This window comes from Pristiophorus japonicus, chromosome 5 (genome assembly GCF_044704955.1).
Source record: "Pristiophorus japonicus isolate sPriJap1 chromosome 5, sPriJap1.hap1, whole genome shotgun sequence".
In the NCBI taxonomy this organism is placed as follows: domain Eukaryota; kingdom Metazoa; phylum Chordata; class Chondrichthyes; family Pristiophoridae; genus Pristiophorus; species Pristiophorus japonicus.
Window position 1 is genome coordinate 52,433,741 of NC_091981.1, and position 23,865 is coordinate 52,457,605.

Here is a 23,865-nt window from a genome sequence, read left to right on the forward strand (position 1 = left end):
GCACTGACAGATACCATTATTGGATCCTTGAGTCAAGGTTTCCAGAGACGCTGGGCTTAAGCAAGTTAAGCACAATATTCAAGTATAATTACTGCTTACAATTATCGCAATATGTATTTATGTAATTGTACCAAAATTAACTTTCTTTCTATTTCTATTGTCATAAATGGGCAACACAGGCCAACATCAATGACAGTACCGTTTCTCAGTTGTAGGATGAACAATGTGCTTTCTAAATTCATCAAAAGTCTTTGCTGTTGCAAGAAAATGCGTTCAAGCTTTAGTTAAAAATAGAAGTACGGTTCACTGCATTTGAACACTAATCAGCAGTACAACCCCCATGAAATTCACACATGCCCTCTAGTGGATGAGTGGCACGACCCCGATGAAATTCACCCCCGCCGCCCCCCCTCCCGCTTTTGGGCAGATACTGCACTGTCATTAGGAAAACGACACAGGCCAGTTCTTCATATCTTATTTGAATTCAATGTGAATTACAACTGTTCACAGTGATTATAGCTGTAAACTGCAGCAGGAAACTCCCATGATGGCCTAATGGGTAAAAGGCATTATACTATCGTCATAATCAAGGTTACAAAAGCAAAATACTGCCGATGCTAGAATCTGAAATAAAAACAGAAAATGCAGGAAATCTCAAGGGGTCAGGCAGCATCTGTGGAGAGAAACAGAGTTAATGTTTCAGGTCAATGACCCTTTGTTTCCTGGTTAGTGCTAAGCTACCAGATATGAGCTGAAGCATCAGCTTAGGGTCTACAATTGACCAAAGCAACTGTTTGCGAGTCAGAATTTCCCCTTGTGATCAATATCCAGTGACCTCAAGAGGAAGGTGCAGTCATGTAAATATCAGGTGAGGATATTCACAAAATTGCAATGAGCAAATTAAAATAGCTACTTCAAGTTTGCAATCTGCAGTACACAAATAATTTCAGTTTATCTGTATAATTAAAAGTTACACCTGAGACATCTATAGAGCAGCAAGTCTGATGGACAAAATGTGAAATTTGAGTCAAGCAAAAACACACTATCACAATCAAAGATCCCAATTCACAAAAATGGAACTAATCACATCCCTGAAAAAAACCTAATGCCTTTCAGCAGTCATGTCCATTCTGCCCCAAAGATAAAATTTAGACTATAACATAAAAATTTAAACTACTAAAAAAAACATTTCCCATAAACCCATCCGGTCTCCCAAAACCTTTAACAACTTACCCCCAGACAGGCCTTTCTTTCACCGGGACCGATTCGGTGCCATATTCAATCAGGATTTCAGTTGGGCCTTCCCACATGAAAGCTCCTACCATTCCATGCCTGCATGATCTCCGTGACTCTCAGTGCCAGGTTTTTGGCCCAGTTACACATGTGCCAACTCGGCACCAGTCAACGCCAGATACACAGGTGCAATCTGCAGCCCAATCTCATAGAAAGCAAATGAGATGCAATTAAGAAAGGGAAAGAGAAAAGCCATCAGAAATGGGGAAAATTAGTACAAATGGACAGAGAAAAAAGCAGAGAGAAAACAAAGAATGTAAAAAATGTTTTCATAGGACAATATGACAGAAAATTAATAAATGAGTCACAGAGGCATCAAAACAAAATGTCTCAGGCATACAGAGAAATACAAAGAAATACACTGAAAGGATTGAAGACATAAAAAAAGAGGGAAACAGAAAGAATTACACAGGGTGGAACTGAGATAACCACAGACTTTTAATTGACTTTCCCCCTGTAAGCCACACTACAGAAGATTATCTAGTTTTATTTATTATGGAAGAATGAACTCTACAACATCGAGGTTAGGCATTTTCATTGGACTGCAATGTCACTGATGCTGTTATGTCTGTAACTATGTAACATTGCCACCAGAGGGCGAGACTTTTGGAGTCCTAATGGTCACCTGCACATACCCGCAGGGCCAGTATAAAAGGTTGGCTGCCATGTTGTTAGGCACTCTGGAGCTGTAATAAAGAAGACTAAGGTCACACTAAGTTTAGCTCACAGTACTCAGCCTCGTGGAGTTCTTCTATACACAACAATTGGCAACGAGTAACAGAATACGAACCTTCAAGCAACCATGGCTGCCATTGGAATATGAGAGAGATTCGTAGAGGGTAATGATTGGCAAGCCTTCATTGAGCGTCTCGTGGCCAACGAGCTGGAAGGAGACACTAATGCGGCCAAGCGCATGGCGGTTCTCCTTACCGTCTGTGGGCCAAAAATATACGGCCTCATCAAGAATCTGCTCGCACCGACAAAACCAACGGAGAAGGAATATACAAAGTTGTGCACTCTGGTTCGAGACCATCTCAAGCCGAAGGAGAGTATCCTCATGGCCAGGTATCATTTTTACACGCACCATCGCTCTGGGGGCCAGGACGTGGCAAATTATGTCGCCGACCTGAGATGCCTCGCAGGACCTTGCAATTTTGGAGCTGCGTTGGGGCAAATGCTGCAGGACTTTGTCGTGCTGGGTATCAGCCATGAGGTCAAACGTCGAAAGCTGCTGGCTGCCGAAACCCTAGACTTGAGCAGGGCCATCGTGATCGCCCAGGCATGCATGGCCATGGACGATAACACCAAACACCAACATCGAAGCTCACCGGCAGGTACTGTGCATAAAATGACGTATAGGCAGGGCCGAAACGTCCGCGGCTGCAAGACCTGTGATGACTCAGAGTCCGCCATCGGGGGTGAATGTGAATCCATTGGCATTGTGTTGGCGCTGCGGGGGTAATCATCGGGCCCATCAATGTTGATTCAAGCACTACGTGTGCAAAGGCTGCGCAATGATGGGGTACCTCCAGTGAATGTGCAAACATGCTGCGACATACCACGTGGCAGAGGATGATCGATTCGGCGCGGATCACGCAACATAGGCAACTCAACCTGAGGAAGAAGTGTATGGGATACATACCTTCACCACCAAGAGCCCTCCTATAATGCTGAAAGTCAAATTAAATGTTCTGCAGTATCCATGGAGTTGGACACGGTTGCGAGTCAGTCAATAATGAGCCAGAAGGCTTTCGAGAAACTATGGGGCAATAAAGCACAAAGGCCCAAACTAAGCCCGATTAATGCAAAGCTACGAACCTACACCAAAGAGCTCATACCAGTCATTGGAAGTGTGGCAGTGAAGGTATCGTATGATGGAGCTGTGCATGACCTATCATTGTGGATTGTTGCAGGCAATGGCTCAACGCTGTTCAGCAGAAGCTGGCTAGAATAGATAAGATGGAATTGGAATGACATCAAAGCACTATCTTCAGTGGATGACGCCTCGTGTGCTCAAGTGCTGAGCAAATTTCCCTCACTATTCGAACTAGGCATCGACAACTTCACAGGCGTCAAGGTACAGATCCATCTAGGCCCCGATGCATGGCCTATCCATCACAAGGCTTGGGCGGTTCCGTACATGATAAGGGAGAAAGTCGAGATCGAACTGGACAGACTCCAACGCGAAGGAATCATATTGCCGAATTTAACGAGTGGGCCAGTCCAATTGTTCCGAAGTTGAAAAGCGATGGCACGGTCAGAATCTGCGGAGACTACAAGGTAACGATTAACCGAGTCTCACTACAGGACCAGTACCCGCTGCCTGAGGCAGATGACCTGTTCGCAACGTGAGCCGGGGGTGGGGGGTGGGGTCGTTCACCAAGTTGGATCTCACCTCCACCTACATGACACAGGAGCTGGCTGAATCTTCGAAAAGACTGACGTGCATCAACACACACAAAGGGCTGTTTATATACCACAGGTGTCCTTTCGGGTTCTAAGTCACCTAGACAGAGTGGGACTCAGGCTGAAATGCTCCAAGTGTGTTTTCCTGGCGCCAGAAGTCGAATTTTTGGGGAGAAAGTATTGCAGCAGATGGCTTCAGGCCCACGGACTCAAAGACAGCGGCCATCAAGAATGCACCCAGACCACAGAATGTGACGGAGCTGCGTTCAGTCCTGGGACTCATCTATTTTGGTAACTTTCTACGGGGATTGAACACGTTGTTAGAGCCTTTGCACATGTTGCTACATAAGGGTGACGACTAGGTTTGGGGCAAATCTCAAGACACAGCCTTTCAGGCGGCCAGGAACCTGCTATAGAAACATAGAAAATACGTGGAGTACGCCATTCGGTCCTTCTAGTCTGCACCGCCATTCAATGAGTTCATGGCTGAACATGCAACTTCAGTACCCCATTCCTGCTTTCTCACCATACCTCTTGATTCCCCTAGTAGTAAGGACTTCATCGAACTCCTTTTTGAATATATTTAGTGAATTGGCCTCAACAACTTTCTGTGGTAGAGAATTCCACAGGTTCACCACTCTCTGGGTGAAGAAATTCCTCCTCATCTCAGTCCGAAATGGCTTACCCCTTATCCTTCGACTCTGTCCCCTGGTTCTGGACTTCCCCAACATTGGGAACATTCTTCCTGCATCTAACCTGTCTAACCCCGTCAGAATTTTAAACGTTTCTATGAGGTCCCCTCTCATTCTTCTGAACTCCAGTGAATACAAGCCCAGTTGATCCAGTCTTTCTTGATAGGTCAGTCCCGCCATCCCGAGAATCAGTCTGGTGAACCTTCGCTGCACTCCCTCAATAGCAAGAATGTCCTTCCTCAGGTTAGGAGACCAAAACTGTACACAATACTCCAGGTGTGGCCTCACCAAGGTCCTGTACAACTGTAGCACACCTCCCTGCCCCTGTACTCAAATCCCCTCGCTATGAAGGCCAACATGCCATTTGCTTTCTTAACCGCCTGCTGTACCTGCATGCCAACCTTCAATGACTGATGTACCATGACACCCAGGTCTCGTTGCACCTCCCCTTTTCCTAATCTGTCACCATTCAGATAATAGTCTGTCTCTCTGTTTTTACCACCAAAGTGGATAACCTCACATTTATCCACATTATACTTCATCTGCCATGCATTTGCCCACTCACCTAACCTATCCAAGTCACTCTGCAGCCTCATAGCATCCTCCTCGCAGCTCACACTGCCACCCAACTTAGTGTCATCCGCAAATTTGGAGATACTGCATTTAATCCCCTCGTCTAAATCATTAATATACAGTGTAAACAGCTGGGGCCCCAGCACAGAACCTTGCGGTTCCCCACTGGTCACTGCCTGCCATTCTGAAAAGTCCCCATTTACTCCTGCTCTTTGCTTCCTGTCTGACAACCAGTTCTCAATTCATGTCAGCACACTACCCCCAATCCCATGTGCTTTAACTTTGCACATTAATCTCTTGTGTGGGACCTTGTCGAAAGCCTTCTGAAAGTCCAAATATACCACATCAACTGGTTCTCCCTTGTCCACTCTACTGGAAACATCCTCAAAAAATGCTAGAAGATTTGTCAAGCATGATTTCCCTTTCACAAATCCATGCTGACTTGGACCTATCATATCACCTCTTTCCAAATGAGCTGCTATGACATCCTTAATAATTGATTCCATCATTTTACCCACTACCGATGTCAGGCTGAACGGTCTATAATTCCCTGTTATCTCTCTCCCTCCTTTTTTAAAAAGTGGGGTTACATTGGCTACCCTCCACTCCATAGGAACTGATCCAGAGTCAATGGAATGTTGGAAAATGACTGTCAATGCATCCACTATTTCCAAGGCCACCTCCTTAAGTAATCTGGGATGCAGTCCATCAGGCCCTGGAGATTTATCGGCCTTCAATCCCATCAATTTCCCCAACACAATTTCCCGACTAATAAAAATTTCCCTCAATTCCTCCTCCTTACTAGACCCTCTGACCCCTTTTATATCCGGAAGGTTGTTTGTGTCCTCCTTAGGTGAATACTGAACCAAAGTACTTGTTCAATTGGTCTGCCATTTCTTTGTTCCCCGTTATGACTTCCCCTGATTCTGACTGCAGGGGACCTACGTTTGTCTTTACTAACCTTTTTCTCTTTACATATCTATAGAAACTTTTACAATCCGTCTTAATGTTCCCTGCAAGCTTCTTCTCGTACTCCATTTTCCCTGCCCTAATCAAACCCTTTGTCCTCCTCTGCTGAGTTCTAAATTTCTCCCAGTCCCCGGGTTCGCTGCTATTTCTGGCCAATTTGTATGCCACTTCCTTGGCTTTAATACTATCCCTGATTTCCCTTGATAGCCCCGGTTGAGCCACCTTCCCTTTTTTATTTTTACACCAGACAGGAATGTCCAATTGTTGGAGTTCATCCATGCGGTCTCTAAATGTCTGCCATTGCCCATCCACAGTCAACCCCTTCAGTATCATTCGCCAATCTATCCTAGCCAATTCACGCCTCATACCTTCAAAGTTACCCTTCTTTAAGTTCTGGACCATGGTCTCTGAATTAACTGTTTCATTCTCCATCCTAATGCAGAATTCCACCATATTATGGTCACTCTTCCCCAAGGGGTCTCGCACAACGAGATTGCTAATTAATCCTCTCTCATTACACAACACCCAGTCTAAGATGGCCACCCCCCTAGTTGGTTCCTCGACATATTGGTCTAAAAAACCATCCCTTATGCACTCCAGGAAATCCTCCTCCACCGTATTGCTTCCAGTTTGGTTAACCCAATCTATGTGCATATTAAAGTCACCCATTATAACTGCTGCACCTTTATTGCACGCACCCCTAATTTCATGTTTGATGCCCTCCCCAACATCACTACTACTGTTTGGAGGTCTGTACACAACTCCCACTAACCTTTTTTGCCCTTTGGTGTTCTGCAGCTCTACCCATATAGATTCCACATCATCCAAGCTAATGTCTTTCCTAACTATTGCATTAATCTCCTCTTTAACCAGCAATGCCACCCCACCTCCTTTTCCTTTTATTCTATCCCTCCTGAATGTTGAATACCCCTGGATGTTGAGTTCCCAGCCCTGATCATCCTGGAGCCACGTCTCCGTAATCCCAATCACATCATATTTGTTAACATCTATTTGCACAGTTAATTCATCCACCTTATTGCGGATACTCCTTGCATTAAGACACAAAGCCTTCAGGCTTGTTTTTTTAACACACTTTGTCCTTTTAGAATTTTGCTGTACAGTGGCCCTTTTTGTTCTTTGCCTTGGGTTTCTCTGCCCTCCACTTTTCCTCATCTCCTTTCTGTCTTTTGCTTTTGCCTCCTTTTTCTCTCCCTCTGTCTCCCTGCATTGGTTCCCATCCCCCTGCCATATTAGTTTAACTCCTCCCCAACAGCACTAGCAAACACTCCCCCTAGGACATTGGTTCCGGTCCTGCCCAGGTGCAGACCGTCCGGTTTGTACTGGTTCCACCTCCCCCAGAACCGGTTCCAATGCCCCAGGAATTTGAATCCCTCCCTGCTGCACCACTGCTCAAGCCACGTATTCATCTGCGCTATCCTCAAATGTTCAAATAAGTTACTTGTTCACTACCCATGTAAACGTTTTGTGCTAGCTTGTGACGCCTCATCGTACGGGGTCAGCTTTGTGTTACAGCAAGCCAATGTATCAGGCAACCTCCAACCGGTTGCATATGCATCCAGAAGTCTGTCTAAGGCTGAGAGAGCCTATAGTATGGTTGAGAAAGAGGCGTTAGCATGTGTATATGGGGTTAAGAAAACGCACCAATCCTATTTAGACTTTGGTTTGATCTTGAAACTGACCACAAACCGCTCATTTCGCTGTTTTCAGAGAGCAAAGGTATAAACACCAATGCTTCGTCCCGCATCCAAAGATGGACACTAATATTATCCGCTTATGACTATTTTATCCGCCACAGACCAGGCACTGAAAACTGTGCGAATGCTCTCAGCCAGCTACCATTACCCACCACTGGGGTTGAAATGGTGCAGCCCGCAGACTTGCTACTGGTCATGGATGCTTTTGAGAGCAAGGGGTCACCCATCATAGCTCGCCAGGTCAGGACCTGGACCAGCCAGGATCCTGTGCTATCATTAGTAAAGAGTTGCGTCCTGAATGGGAACTGGTCGGCCATTCCTGAGGAAATGCAAGATGAAATTAAGCCATTTCACCGACGCAAAGATGAAATGTCCATCCAGTCGGATTGTCTCTTATGGGGTAATCGCATTGTTTTGCCAAAAAAAGGCAGGGAAACATTTATACATGACCTACACAGTACCCAGCCAGGCATTGTCATGATGAAGGCAATTGCCAGGTCGCATCTTTGGTGGCCCGGCATTGACTCGGACTTGGAGTCATGCGTGCATTAGTGCAACACTTGCTTGCAACTGAGCAATGCATCAAGGGAGGCTCCACTGAGTCTGTGGTCATGGCCCTCCATGGTCCAGGATCCATGTAGATTTTGCCGGCCCCTTTCCAGGAAAGATGTTTTTAGTAGTTGTGGATGCTTACGCCAAATGGATTGAATGCGTAATCATGTCATCCAGCACGTCCACAGTCACCATTGAAAGCCTCTGGGCAATGTTCGCCACCCATGGCTTGCCCGATGACCTTATCAGCGACAATGGACCGTGTTTCAGCAGCTCGGAATTCAACGAGTTTATGACCCGCAATGGCATCAAGCATGTCAGGTCTGCTCCGTTTAAGCCCGTGTCTAACGGTCAAGCGGAGCAAGCAGTCCAAACAATCAAGCAGAGCATGAAACGTGTGACAGACGGCTCCCTGCAGACCCGCTTGTCTCACATTCTGCTCAGTTACTGGACGCGACCCCACTCGCTCACCGGGGTTCCCCCGACAGAAATATTAATGGAGAGCCCTCAAAACCAGGCTCTCCCTAGCCCACCCGGATCTTAATGATCACGTGGAAACCCGGCGACACCGGCAGAACATGTACCACGATCGCGTGGCTGTTTCACGGGACATTGATGTTAACGACCCTGTGTTTGTCCTGAATTATGGTCATGGTCCCAAGTGGGTTCTGATACTGTTTTGGCCAAGGAAGGGAATAGGGTGTTTATAATCAACCTGTTAAATGGCCAAACGTGCAGAAAGCATTTAGATCAGACCAAATTGCGATTTACTGACAACCAGGAACGACTTAAAAAGACCTCGCTGTCAATCACGAGGATGAACCCACCGTTTCTGACAGACCGGTCAGACCAGCCGTGGTGCAGTGCAGCAATGGTCCGGCAACTCACACATGCCAGGGTTTGAACTTAGACGATCAACCAGGGAGCAAAGGGCTCCGGATCGCCTCAACTTGTATCGAAGACTTTGGGGCGGGGGGGGAGGGGGTAATGTTATGTATGTAACTGTAATACTTGCCACCAGAGGGTGCGACTGTTGGGAGTCCTAATGGTCACCTGCACACACATGCAGGGCCAGTGTAAAAGGTTGGCTATTATGTTATTTAAGCACTCTGGAGTTGTAATAAAGACTAAGGTCACATTAAGTTTAGCTCAGTACTCAGCCTCGTGAAGTTCTTCTATACACAAGATGCAGTTACTGATGAAATGATTAATGACCTCATCTGGGTCTGCCTTTTCAAAGAGCATGCAGCTCAGCCGTCACCTATTTCAGTTCATCTTCCACCTAAAATCTGTGCATGTCAGGTTAACATTCAAAAACTTTCAATGTTTATTGGTACATCACAGTCCTCATATCTACGTGCATGTACCAAGTGTACTAGATTGTCTAGCACATTCCAATTACAAGATAGAAATCTGCCTGGACACTTTTCTCCTCCTTTCCAGCAAAAGAAAGCAAGGGAATAGTGTGGAGGTGAGGCAACCTTAACATCCGCAGAGCAAGTGAAAGTGAGAGAAGGGGAAAATAAAAACACAAAAAAATCCCACGGCTAGGAAGAGAGTTACCAAAGACATAACAGGAGGGGACAGAAAAGAAAACGATCTATTCATATCACATATCTTCCACTTAAAAGCTTGCTTGTATTATTGTGAATTGGGAAATGCAGAATGCCATATATGTGTGCTGAAATACCTGTACATGTGCAGACCACTAGTGCATCTTTCACCATAAGTGTGAATTTCAATGACTAAATCTAACTGACCACATGATTAATTTCAATCATCAAACGTGAAAGATGGTACAAGAGGCGCAATAGATTTTTTTCAATGCTCATCTATTTTGGCTGCTTCACAACAGCTGCTTTTATACTGTAGACAATGCCCGCCCCCAATCTGCGAGAGATCACGTCTTGCAGATGTACATTTACATGATCTTTGGTTTTGGGTTCGCAGTGACGCCAAGAGTCCAGTAGAAAAGCAAAGTGACTGGTTTAATACGAGACTTAGATCCCATGCAGGAACTTTGGTTTCAGAGGTGGATTACTGTACTGCACAGAATATACAAATTATAGCTCAAAACAAACATTCACAGTCCCTGATTTTGATCTTTCGTCCTTGATTTATTTGTGGGCTGCATCCCTGTTTGTCTGGTTCAATGGGCAAAAGATACAAACGTGTGTTTAATTTACACAAAGTTTTAAGACAGCATCGCATAATGCATTCCCGATCTCAGTTATTACACACAACATAGCTACAGATAAGGAGAAGCGAGACATTGTACATTCTTGCTTCTCTGGAGAGAAAGATCTAATTAGCTCCCTTGTGATGTAAAAATTAATACCTCGCCTCTCATCATGGATAATCTCCTGTCAGTATCAACAACTCAAGTCACTCAATAACTCAAGTCACCCAACAACTTAATCCTGATCAGATTTAGATTTTATTGGAGTACAGCAGATAGTTCACATTTATGAAACCTGCCACCCTTCATTTGTAAATATGTTTAAATGTAATTCATTGCTCTCAATACACCTTACAATCTATATACTACAGGCTTTAAGCTAACAGTGGGCTAACCAAAATCTGACTATCTAATTGGATGCTGATCAGACTGATAAACAAACACAGTTCCGCTGAAAGGTTCCTCGTGTATAATTGTGTTTTGAGAGTTGCTACCTCATTAACAATTAGCATTAGTGCTAATCAAGAGCCCATGAACTGTTGCTAAACTAACTTCAGACTATTATTCATCTAAAATTTGACCGTGAAATGAGCTTTCGACGACATATCCACAACATAACTAAGACCGCCTATTTTCACCTCTCCGCCCTTGCCTCAGCTCAGCCACTGCTGAAGCCCTCATCCATGCCTTTGTTACCTCTAGACTTGACTATTCCAACACACTCCTGGCTGGCCGCCCACATTCTACCCTATGTAAACTAGAGGTGATCCAAAACTCGGCTGCTCGTGTCCTAACTCGCACCAAGTCCCGTTCACCCAACAACCCTGTGCTCGTTGACCTACAATGGCTCCCGGTTAAGCAACACCTGGATTTCAAAATTCTCATCCTTGTATTCAAATCCCTCCATGGCCTCGCCCCTCCGTGTCACTGTAATCTCCTCCATCCCCACAATCGCTCCCCCACCCTCCTCCCCCCACCCCCCGCCCCGAGATGTCTGCGCTCCTCAAACTGTGTCCTCTTGAGCATCTCTGATTATAATCGCTCAACCATTGGTCGCCGTGCCGACTGTTGCCTAGGCCCTAAACTCTGGAATTCTCTGCCTAAACCTCTCTGCTGCTCTACCTCTCTTTCCCCCTTCAAGACGCTCCTTAAAATCTACCTCTTTGACCAAGCCTACCCTCATTTCTCCTTATGTGGCTTGGTGTCAAATTTTTTGGCTCTATAATACTCCTGTGAAACACCTTGGAACATTTCACTACGTTAAAGGCGCTATATAAATACAAATTGTTGTTGTTATAAAATGGGCTTGCCTCTCTCGTTTGCACACAAGCTAAATGCCTCATCATTGCAATTCATTGTGTTTTTTTTTTAGTAAAATAAGTAAAATGTTTCCCCCAACCTGGATAAGAATAATTTCCAAATGGAATGAAACAGTAAACAAACCCTTACATATTACAACTTACTCCATTAAATCAAAGGCACTCTTACCCAAATAACATTCCTTTTCTGGGAACATACTTGAGACTGGAAAGTACCACTGCAAGGATGGGGGCTTTGGCAGGGGGGAGGGTGGGGGGGAGGGAGGGTGAGAGACCTTAGATTTACTCCTCGTCTTAAATTCTATCAAATTAACTGTAACTAACCAAGAATCTAAATAATACTAAGTAAAATTCTAACACTAAGTAGTAAATATCTGGTAAACATGAACCTCAGTTGCTTTAAACTCAATAATGCATGACTCAATTACTGAAAGTGAAGCTCAAAGAGGACAGTCATGCATGCAAGTATATGAACTCTCCCACTATTGGACATAGTTTCAAGTGTGAGATCTTAAATCTCTCATCTGAAGATCACACCGTCAAACTTTAAAAAAATATGGTGCAGCTGTGGGTTTTATTCACACCAGCATTCTTTTGTTTTATCAGACTGCAAATGTCAACTCATTCTACTTTAAAAAAACACAACTCTATATGTTCTAAAGGGCATGAAAGCTATGTCACTGTTAATCATTAAAAATATTACAATATTACTTCAAGGCTGACACATCCATGGAATTAAATTCATGAAAGAACTTATACTTATATGTCTCATCATGTCTCTTCGAACATCCCAAAACGCTTTATCGACAATGAATTATTTCTGAATTACAGTCCTTTTTGGTAAATAGACAAACAAGGTAGCCAAATCTGCACACAGAAAGGTTGCACAGTCATGAGACATATGACTAAAAAACTATTTTCTTGGTCATCCTTGTTGATGGGGAACATGTTGAAGGAAACTGATTTCTGGTTTTCCAGGAAAAAAGACAGAAATCACAGAATGCAAGTCCGATATACTGATAAAAGTCTCGAAATCACAACAAATAAAAACAAAATTTGATATAATCAGTCACTGATAACTAATAGCCCCGATTCTGTATTTTATTACACAATAACTCCACAAAACAGAAGTAGAGGATACGGGGCTGTGTTCATTCTACAAATAATTTAAAGTCCTATTATTTCACTATGGAAAATAAAAGGACTTATTTTGTTACTTTTCCATTTTTAATCTATTCTTAACAGCAAGCTGCAACCAGTTGCAACCAACCAACTATAACTGACATATTTGTAGTAGTTCTATGGAGTTCTATGTTACAAAAAATATGCCAGTTCTTCAAAATGGGCCTAGCGACCTGGATGAACATTAACAATATATATAGGCCACAGCACTGGACAACAGCGGCATTATACATAGAATACTCAAGTCAGGAATGAATTGTATACATGTATGTGGCTCCAAAACAGTTTACCATACACATTACCAAACCAACTTTGCATACTTCCTATATTCTTCTCCTGACCATCTGCTAACTCTGACGCAAGATGATTATCTTCTTTGTTTCTGTTCTGAGAAATGGCCAGCATTGCATCACAAGGTGGGTAACACATGGGCAGCAAAGCTATTCAATACTAAACCACATTTAATGGAACGGATTAAATGACTGTGATTATTAAACATTTGATTGCCTCATTCTTTAGTGTAGGGAATCAGACAAAACAAAGATATCCAACTTCTTTAGCAAATGTGCAACGTAACTATTATGTCAAGTCATTTGCCCCAAGAGTACCCAAATACAGGAATAATAAAGCAGCAAATTATTATAATTTTAAAACCGTAAACATGCTGCAAAGGTTGGAAAGCAACAAAATGTTCTATTTTTCTGAAGTGCAGAAAAAAACATTTATAAACTACACATATGTATCCATACTTAAATTTTACCTTGGAATGATTGGATGGTTCTGTCTACTAGCTCTTCGACTGAGTAACTGGCCAGGTCTCCTCTCGCGTGCTTGGTTTTGCAGTATGTGCAAGCGTTCAGGCAGCTGTAGCAACAAGAACGGTACAAATTTCACTCAAAAGGGATTCCAAAATTCACTGCAACTGATAGGAAGCTAGGAGGAGTAAAAGGATATTTTAAAGCCCAAACATATTTTAATGTCCTTTAAGTACATGTTAACAATCATTAATTAAATGAATCGTCACTCTCCAACATTTAGAATATATTACAATTTATTAAAAAATTAGTTATTTTTACTAAATTGATCTGTCTCAATTTCTATCAATAAGTTTGACTGGGAGAACCAGTTTTATCCTTCAGCTCTGTGGGAAAGGTACAAAGCTTGTTAACACTGAAGCAACTATAACTTTACGCCCTCCCCATCTCCCCTTATACATATACACACACCGGTTTTATTTTTTGTATACAGAGAGGAAACATACTTTATATTGAATGAATGATGGCTAAATATCATGGAAAAAATTGTAACAAATTGTTTGAATTAATGTGACGATTTGAAACAATCAACTTTGTAGTTGGAGTCACAAACTTCCCATTACTTATATTATTCAAGTGGTTTGTTATCTGCTCAGTAAGTGTTCAGGGACCATTATTATAGGTGCGTTGCGATTGGCTGTTTTCACTGGCATTCCACTATTAACATTCTTTTGTATAAAATTGACCATTTAAAAAGTTCACACAGCTGACGGTGATATACAGGTCATAAAAAACAAAGTTTGCTTCAATACGAGTTTGAGAGTTTGTATTCATATATATTTTTATGAATCTGTTATGCATTTGGATAACAGTACTTTTAAGGAAGAGTACAATAATACATTCAAGTTTCAAGGTCTGTGCTGAGCATTGCAGGCTGAAAGATTGAACACCTTAAAAAAAAGTTTTAAAATCATTTTCACTGAATCACAGAAATGTAGTAATTTGACCCACTGTGCCCTCTTTAATTAGAGCTATCAACACTAATCCCTTTTCTCTGCCATTTCTCTTTATTCTTATATATGTTTCTTCAAACAGAGGAAAATCTAGCCCACATTGGTTACTTATTGTTGTACATTTACTTATCAAAATAATGAACTTAAAAAATGCTGTTTACATATTTATCCAGGATAGTACAATCATGCAGTTTTCGTTCTAAATTTTAACCAAGAAATGGTCAGATTTAAAAGAGCAAAACACAAAATAGTTTCAACGGAATTATAGTGACTTCTTCGGCTTACAAAACATAGATCTGCCCCAGTAGACCATCTGATGCAGACTTATTAGTCTCCAGTTTAAACAAATCAGTGTAATACCTCAACGTTCACAGAAAGTAACAACTGAACCAGGATCGTCCCCCTCGGTAGTAAGATTAACTAATGGCTCATTCACACTACAAGTTTAGCATAGGCATAAAGCATTTTTGGTTTTGTACAGATACTAAACTTGGGAGTATAAATTGGGTATCAAGGCCCGATTCTAAAGTGAAGCCGAAACTACCTCACCAGGATATAGAAAAACTTGCTCATCACGAAGAGCCGATCACGACCTCGGAGTCCCAAAGCACTTGACAGCCAATGAAATAGTTTGGAAGCATAGTCACTGTTGTAATGTAAGAAACTCGCTCCTTTTCATTCTGGTGTCAAATTGGCCTGACTTTAGATTCAGGCTGTATTTACACTCATCATCAAAGGCAGTCCCTCGAAATCGAGGAAGACTTGCTTCCACTCTAAAAGTAAGTTCTTAGGTGACTGTACAGTCCAACACGGGAATTACACTCTGTCACAGGTAGGGAAGAGAGTCATTGAAGGAAAGGGTGGGTGGGGAGTCTGGTTTGCTGCATGCTACTTCCACTGCCTGCGCTTGTTTTCTGCATGCTCTTGGCGATGAGACTCGAGGTGGTCAGCACCCTCCCGGATGCTCTTCCGCCGCTTGGCTAGGGATTCCCAGGTGTCGATGGCGATGTTGCACTTTATCAAGGAGGCTCCAAGGGTGTCCTTGAAATGTTTCCTCTGCACACCTGGGGCTCGCTTGCCATGTAGGTGTTCCGAGCAGAGGGCTTGCTTTGGGAGTCTTGTGTCGGGCATGCGGACAATGAGAGCCGCCCAACGGAGCTGGTCGAGTGTGGTGAGTGCTTCGATGCTGGGGATATTGGCCTGATCGAGAACACTGACATTGGTGCGTCTAACCTCCCAGTGGATTTGTAGGATCTTGCAGAGATATCATTGGTGGTATTTCTCCAGCGATTTGAAGTGTCTGCTGTATATACTCCACGTCTCTGAGCCATACAGGAGGGTAGGTATCACTACAGCCCTATAGACCATAAGTTTGGTGCCAGATTTGAGGGCCTGATCCTCGAACACTCTCTTCCTCAGGCGACCGAAGGCTGCGCTGGCGCACTGAAGGCGGTGTTAGACCTCGTCGTTGATGTCTGCCCTTGTTGATAGTAGGCTCCCGAGGCATGGAAAGTGGTCCACGTTGTCCAAGGTCGCACCGTGGATTTTGATGACCGGGAGGCAGTGCTGTGTGGCGGGGTCAGGTTGGCGGAGGACCTGTGTCTTACGGATGTTTAGTGTAAGGCCTATGCTTTCGTACGCCTCGGTGAAGATGCTGACGATGGCTTGGAGTTCAGACTCTGAATGTGCACAGACGCAAGCGTCGTCCCCGTATTGTAGTTCGACGACAGAGGATGGAACAATCTTGGATCTGGCCTGGAGGCAATGAAGGTTGAACAGGTTCCCACTGGTTCTATAGTTTACTTCCACTCCAGCGGGGAGCTTGTTGAGCGTGAGATGGGACATGCAGCGAGGAAGATCGAGGAGAGGGTTGGCACGATGACGCGCGATAACTGTAGCATTGGCGAGATCTTGGTAAATCTTGTTTTGTTCTCCCTCACCTACCATATTGATAAAGATTTACCTCCCCAGCACCTTTAGTTATGTGGCACATGGTGGGAAAGGGAGGAGAGCAATCTGACAATTACTATTTTACAGATATAAGCATATATTATTTTTCACAATCACACTTTACCACTTTCAAAAATAATTTTGTTGCATTAAAAATCGGTAATCCAGGCAAATCTAAATACAGTAACATTTATTTTACAGTAAAAACAATCATAATTTATAGCAATTAGTGTTAGTGTGCATTATCATAAACAGAAAGTAATGCATCAATTTGTTACTGTTTATTTCTTCTGCATAATAAATGTTCTGCTTTTTGTTATAATTTAACCCAGGGATTTGTAACTGCAGGTAAAACTGGGCTCATGTTTCCGCTGTTGAGGTGGCAGGCTAAGTCTGTAACAGTGCTCTCTTTGGCTAGCTGCGAGAAGGCATGAGGTACTGCTCAGATACAACATCCCTTCCAGTATCAAACACTCGAAGACAGGATACTAGAAATGGCAGAATACTAGAATGGCGCTCGCTTATAGACTCCAATCTTTCTCCCTGCCAGAATCTCTCATCTCCCTCTGTTTTATTGATATTATTAAGATCAGGCAAAAGAAGAACTTGCCTCTTCTTTTCAAAATGCAACATACCATCATATGCATTATTTCCACTCTTACACCTTCACGATTGAAATAAAGAATGTTCTTTTACTCTAAACTTATTCTCTCCCATGTCCTCAATACTTATAAGAATATCTTCTCTCTTTTGTTTTTTTTTCTCCAATAATCTTCAGGCTTTAAATACCTAAATTGGCATCATCTAACCACTACTACAGGTTGTACCTCCCTTTTTATCCGGAACCCTCGGGACCTGGCCTGCTCTGGATAAGGGATTTTTTCCAGACGAGGGGTGGTCACGTTAAATTGCATGGTACAGGTACTGAGCAAGGGGATATCAGGGCTGGCTGGCTTGGGGCTGGGAGTGCGGCAGAGAGATCATGGTGGGGCTGGCGTGGATCGCGGGGTCAGCCAGCGATTGTGGGCAGTGAGGAAGGACTTCAATTTGTTCATGTCGGAGTTCTGTGCATGCGCCACCTGGTGGTTGGGAATGGTTCTGGACGAGGGGTGGTTCCGGATAAGGGAGTTCTGGATAAGGGAGATTCAACCTGTATCTGATTTGTCTAGTCATCTTTCAAAAGAAAAACTTTTTTCAATCTTGGTGATACCTTATGGACCTTGGCTCTTAATCTCAGGTTCCCGCCAAAATGTCACAGCCTCTTCCCAGGGCCCACCTACTTGTGTGCATCAGATTGATGCCAAGCAGACTGGGAGATTCAACAGCAACAATTTGTATTTAAAAACTGCTTCATGGGAGTAATATGAGACAAAAAAAAAGACACCGAGCCACATAAGTAGGGCAGTGACCAAGCTTTTGGTCACAAGAGGTAGGTTTTCAGGAGCGCCTTGAAGGAGAAAAGAGAGGTAGAGAAGCAGAGAGGTTTAGGCAGGGAATTCCAGAGCTTAGGGATTAGGCAACAGAAGGCACGGCCACCAATGGTTGAGCGATTATAATCAGAGATGCTCAAGAGGGCAGAATTAAAGAAGTGCAGACATCTCGGGGGGGTTGTGGGGCTGGAAAAAATTACAGAGATAGGGAGGGACGAGACCATGGAGAGATTTGAAAACAAGGATGAGAATTTTGAAATCGAGGCATTGCTTAACCGGGAGCCAATGTAGGTCAGCGAGCACAGGGCTGCTACGTGAGCGGACTTGGTGCGAGTTAGGACACGGGTAGCCAAGTTTTGGATCGCCGCTAGTTTACATAGGGTAGAATGTGGGAGGCCAGTCAGGAGTGCATTGGAATAGTCAAGTCTAGAGATAACAAAGGTATGGATGTGGGCTTCAGTAGTGGATGAGCTGAGGCAAGGGCGGAGACGGTCGAAGTTACGGAGGTGGAAATAGGCGGTCTTAGTTATGCTACAGATACGTGGTCGAAAGCTCATTTCAGGGTCAAATATGACACCAAAGTGGTGAACAGTATGGTTCAGGCTCAGACAGAAGTTGGGGAGAGGGATGGAGTCAGTGGCTAGGGAACGGAGGTTGTGGCAGAGACTGAAAACAATGGTTTCGGTCTTCCTAATATTCAATTGGAGAAAATTTCTGCTCATCCAGAACTGGATGTTGGGACAAGCAGTCTGACAAATTAGAGACATAGGAACATGAAATAGGAGCAGGAGTCGGCCGTTTGGCACCACGAGCCTGCCCTGCCATTCAATAAGGTCATGGCTGATCTGATCATGGACTCAGCTCCACTTCCCTGCCCGCTTCCCATATCTCTTTACTCCCTTATCGCTCAAAAATCTGTCTATCACCGCCTTAAATATATTCAATGACCCAGCCTCCGCAGCTCTGGGACAGAGAATTCCACAGATTTACAACACTCAGAAATAAATTTCTCCTCATCTCAGATTTAAATAGGCGGCCCCTTATTCTAAGACTATGTCCACTAGTTTTAGTTTCCCCTATGAGTGGAAATATCCTCTCTGCATCCACCTTGTCGAGCCCCCTCATTATCTTATAAGTTTCAGTAAGATCACCTCTTCATTCTTCTGAACTCCATTAAGTATCGGCCCAACCTATCTTCAGAAGTCAACCCCCTCATAGAAACATAGAAAATAGGTGCAGGAGTAGGCCATTCGGCCCTTCGAGCCTGCACCGCCATTCAATAAGATCATGGCTGATCATTCCCTCAATACCCCTTTCCTACTTTCTCTCCATATCCCTTGATCCCTTAGCCGTAAGGGCCACATCTAACTCCCTCTTGAATATATCCAATGAACTGGCATCAACAACTCTCTGCGGCAGGGAATTCCACAGGTTAACAACTCTCTGACTGAAGAAGTTTCTCCTCATCTCAGACCTAAATGGTCTACTCCTTATCCGAACACTGGGTCCCCAGTTCTGGACTTCCCCAACATGGGAACATTCTTCCCACATCTAACTTGTCCAGTCCCGTCAGAATCTTGTATGTTTCTATGAGATCCCCTCTCATCCTTCTAAACTCCAATGTTTTAAGGCCCAGTTGATGAAGTCTCTCCTCATATGTCAGTCCAGCCATCCCGGGAATCAGTCTGGTGAACCTTCGCTGCACTCCCTCAATAGCAAGAACGTCCTTCCTCAGATTAGGAGACCAAAACTGAACACAATATTCCAGGTGAGGCCTCACCAAGGCCCTGTACAACTGCAGTAAGATCTCCCTGCTGCTATACTCAAATCCCCTAGCTATGAAGGCCAACATACCATTTGCCTTCTTTACCGCCTGCTGTACCTGCATACCAACTTTCAATGACTGATGAACCATGACACCCAGGTCTCGTTCCACCTCCCCTTTTCCTAATCTGCCGCCATCCAGATAATATTCTGTCTTCGTGTTTTTGCCCCCAAAGTGGATAACCACACATTTATCCACATTATACTGCATCTGCCATGCATTTGCCCACTCACCAAGCCTGTCTAAGTTACCCTGCAGCCTCTTAGCACCCCCCTCACAGCTCACACCGCCACCCAGTTTAGTGTCATCTGCAAACTTGGGGATATTACACTCAATTCCTTCATCCAAATCATTGATGTATATTGTAAAGAGCTGGGGTCCCAGCACTCAGCCCTGCGGCACCCCACTAGTCACTCCTTGCCATTCTGAAAAGGACCCGTTTATCCCAACTCTCTGCCAACCAGTTCTCTACCCACATCAGTACATTACCCCCAATACCATGTGCTTGATTTTGCACACCAATCTCTTGTGTGGGACCTTGTTAAAAGCCTTTTGAAAGTCCAAATACACCACATCCACTGGTTCTCCCTTGTCCACTCAACTAGTTACATCCTCAAAAAATTCCAGAAGATTTGTCAAGCATGATTTCCCCTTCATAAATCCATGCTGACTTGGACCGATCCTGTCACTGCTTTCCAAATGCGCTGCTATTTCATCTTTAATAATTGATTACAACATTTTCCCCACCACTGATGTCAGGCTAACCGGTCTATAATTACCCGCTTTCTCTCTCCCTCCCTTTTTAAAAAGTGGTGTTACATTAGCTACCCTCCAGTCCATAGGAAATGATCCCGAGTCGATAGACTGTTGCAAAATGTTCACCAATGCATCCACTATTTCCCACCTAATAAGGATATCCTTCAGTTCCTCCTTCTCACTAGTGCAGAGAGCAAAATTCACCAGAACACCGCCGCCCCCCCCCATCCACCCACCGTGTTTGGGCTCATTCGAAAGGAAATTTAATTTGGGACTATCTACCGAAAAGTTTGGAACTCTAAAGTGCTTATGGAAAGAAACTACGACCTTGAATAGAATTATGAACTTTTAGAAGACAAAATCAAGCCTGTGGACGGACCAAGGGGACAAAAGAAGCCCACTTGATTATTGGAACTACCTGGGTGTGAGGACGGAGTTAACCTGTCTGGAAGAATGAGTATTTGGAAATCTTCCTCGACAAGAGACATTACCATCACAGTATCACCCAGAGATAGCTCCCCACCAACATGGGTCTGGACAAACCAATTTCAGCATATACATCACAAAGAGGCCCAATCCAGCCTGTATGAGAAAGACTGAACACAAAAGGACATTGCAATTACCAAACTAATTTTTCTATCAGGAAACAGTTTTTCAAAGATCAACCCACCCAAGACATATCAACTTTAACGAGCCCGACAAAATATTACAAAGAAGAACCAAGCCCACAAAATTATACAAAAGATTGCGAACAGATTGGGTGGCGAGATTAGAACACTGAAATCGTATAACTGCCCCTGTTTTCAACAGAGGTTAGTGGGGGAGAGAGGTGGTCACTACTACCTCATCAAGACAAGAGGAGGAAACCAACGTGACAGTTGTAAAACTAACTTCTCCAGCCTCGAAGTCTTGAAGTCCTGAAGTCCTGAAGGAAGGAAAAACATCACCATCTACCATTAACTATCAAAAGGATTGGTAAGCATAAGTCCCTGCCCTGGAATCTAAGCTAGAATTAGGTATTGGGAGGTGGGAGGTATAATTTTACTGCAACCCCCTTTGAATGTGTAGTGTATGGTACTTTATTAGAGTGATTTTAAGTTTGACCTTGTACCTTTCCTTGTATTGTTCTTTGTTAGAGTGATTAGTAAGAAAATACAAGGCCAAACATACAGAGTAGTAGGCCTGTATTACTTTGACTGTAATAAAACCAAAGTTCTTTGCATCAAACCAGTGTCCTCGGCACTTTTGTCACACCCCCCAAATAAATCCAGAGTACAGAACCCAAGGGAGGGGGAGCGATTCGAAACCGCTCAAGTTGGTCAGAAGGGAACCTGACCCCCTCATAGAGACCAAACACCCACCCCCTCCCTTACAAAATGGCGACCGTGGCACGACTCTGGTACACGGGGTGTGATGTAGAGAGTGCTGTTTTGGGGCAAAATGGAAGAGAGGATTTCCTTCTATAAGAAAATGAATGTAACGAAGGAATGGGTGCTTAGTCTATTGCGTGCTGAGCGTCCGGCTGACGCTGCAGCCCAGTGGACAGCAAGTAAAGATCACAAAGAAGTAGAGAAAGCAATTTGGTTGGTCTGTCTACAGCGACAGGTCCAGCTGCAAGATAGAATGAATGAAACATTACAGCCAGAGTTATGGGAATGCGCAGAGGAATTATGTCAGAAGAAAGATTATCAGGAGAACTCCGAAAGCTAAAACAGGAAAGGACCCAAATAATGGAAAGATTTAAAAACAGTCAGGACTATTTTCAATGTGAGGTTACCGATGCCAAAAGTAATGAAAAGTCACTGAGGGAGGAAAGCACTCGCCTCACCCTACAGGTGAAAGAGCTCCAGGAAAGATTAAAAGATGTGCAAGCAGTGGATAAAGTAGCTAGCACTAATGGGTTTGAATCGGGAGACCACGGTCCCTGCCAGCAGCAAATTAAAAGTTCAAACCTTGCTCTGCCAAGGCAAAAGGCATGGTATGCCTAATAAGCCTGGGTACGCCCCAGGTAAATCTGGAAGACAAGGAAGAAACTACCTGGCCGCTACCTGTGGAACCGGTGACTGCACCGGTTCAGCAGCAGGAGGGACAAATCAGTTGTGGGGCAGACAGGGATCGTGAACCACCACCAGCTGTAGCACCGAGTTTCAGCTCGGCTTGGCCGCAGGGAGCAGTGGGAGGTGAGCCAGAACAGGGAGAGCCAGAACATAAGAATTAGGAATAGGAGTAAGCCATCTAGCACCTCGAGCCTGCTCTGCCATTCAACAAGATCATGGCTGATCTGATCATGGACTCAGCTCCACTTACCCGCCAGCTCCCCGTAACCCTTAATTCCCTTATTGGTTAAAAATCTATCTATCTGTGACTTAAATACATTCAATGAGCTAGCCTCAACTGCTTCCTTGGGCATAGAATTCCACAGATTCACAACCATCTGGCCCGGGAAAGATGGTCCGAGCCGGGGCTGCTCATCGCTTCCGTCCGCGTCGCCGCTAAAACCATGGCCGCAGGCGGGCCCTTATCAAGGGCGCAAGGCCTTGAGCTGCGCCGGCTCAAAAAGTTCCTCGCTGGGCTGCTGAAGGAGTGGAGGTCAACAAAAGACTCCGCTCCCTCCCCCGCAATAGGTTAAGGTAGAGGTTGCACTATGCTTTTGCCATGAAGATAACCATAGCCAGCCTCAACATCAACGGCGGCAGAGGGGCACGTCGTAGATTTGACAATTTTTCGCTCCTGCGGGAGGGGAAATATGCGGTGTGCTTCCTGCAAGAAACCCACACCGTTCCGGGAGACTAAGCCACGTGGCTCCTGGAATGGCAAGGAGAGGTCCGCATGAGCCACCTCACCGCCACTTCTAGTGGGGTGGCCATCTTGCTGGGCCCGCATTTTCAGCCGGAGATCTTGAGGGTCGAGGAGCCCGTGCCAGGCCGCTTGCTGCACGTAACGGTTCGCCTGGGGGACGTGCCGCTCCATCTCGTGAACGTGTACGCTCCTCAGCCCGGCCCGCAGCAGGCGCGCTTCTTCGAAGAAGTGTCCGCTCTTTTTGGCTCCGTCGACGTCGGCGACTGCATTGTCCTCGGGGGGGATTTTAACTGCACCCTCGAGGCGAGGGACCACTCCGGTGCCCCGCAGAGCATGACGGCGATGGAGAAGTTGAGGGACCTGGTCGGGTCCTTCGACTTGGTGGACGTCTGGCGAAATCTCCACCCCAACTCCAGCGCCTTTACTTGGATGAGGCCTGGAGTAGGATGGTCCAAAA

At 44.6% G+C, this 23,865-nt stretch overlaps 1 protein-coding gene across 2 annotated transcripts in view; it reads right to left on the reverse strand.

Moving 5' to 3' along the window:
* The window catches only part of cdkal1 (CDK5 regulatory subunit associated protein 1-like 1), a 1,217,472-nt gene that overhangs the window by 719,099 nt on the left and 474,508 nt on the right, over positions 1 to 23,865 (reverse strand). For both annotated transcript variants that reach the window (XM_070880626.1, XM_070880627.1), the window contains exon 8: positions 13,641 to 13,744. In XM_070880626.1, the coding sequence (XP_070736727.1) occupies positions 13,641 to 13,744 (104 nt within the window). The remainder of the gene's footprint in view (positions 1 to 13,640; positions 13,745 to 23,865) is intronic.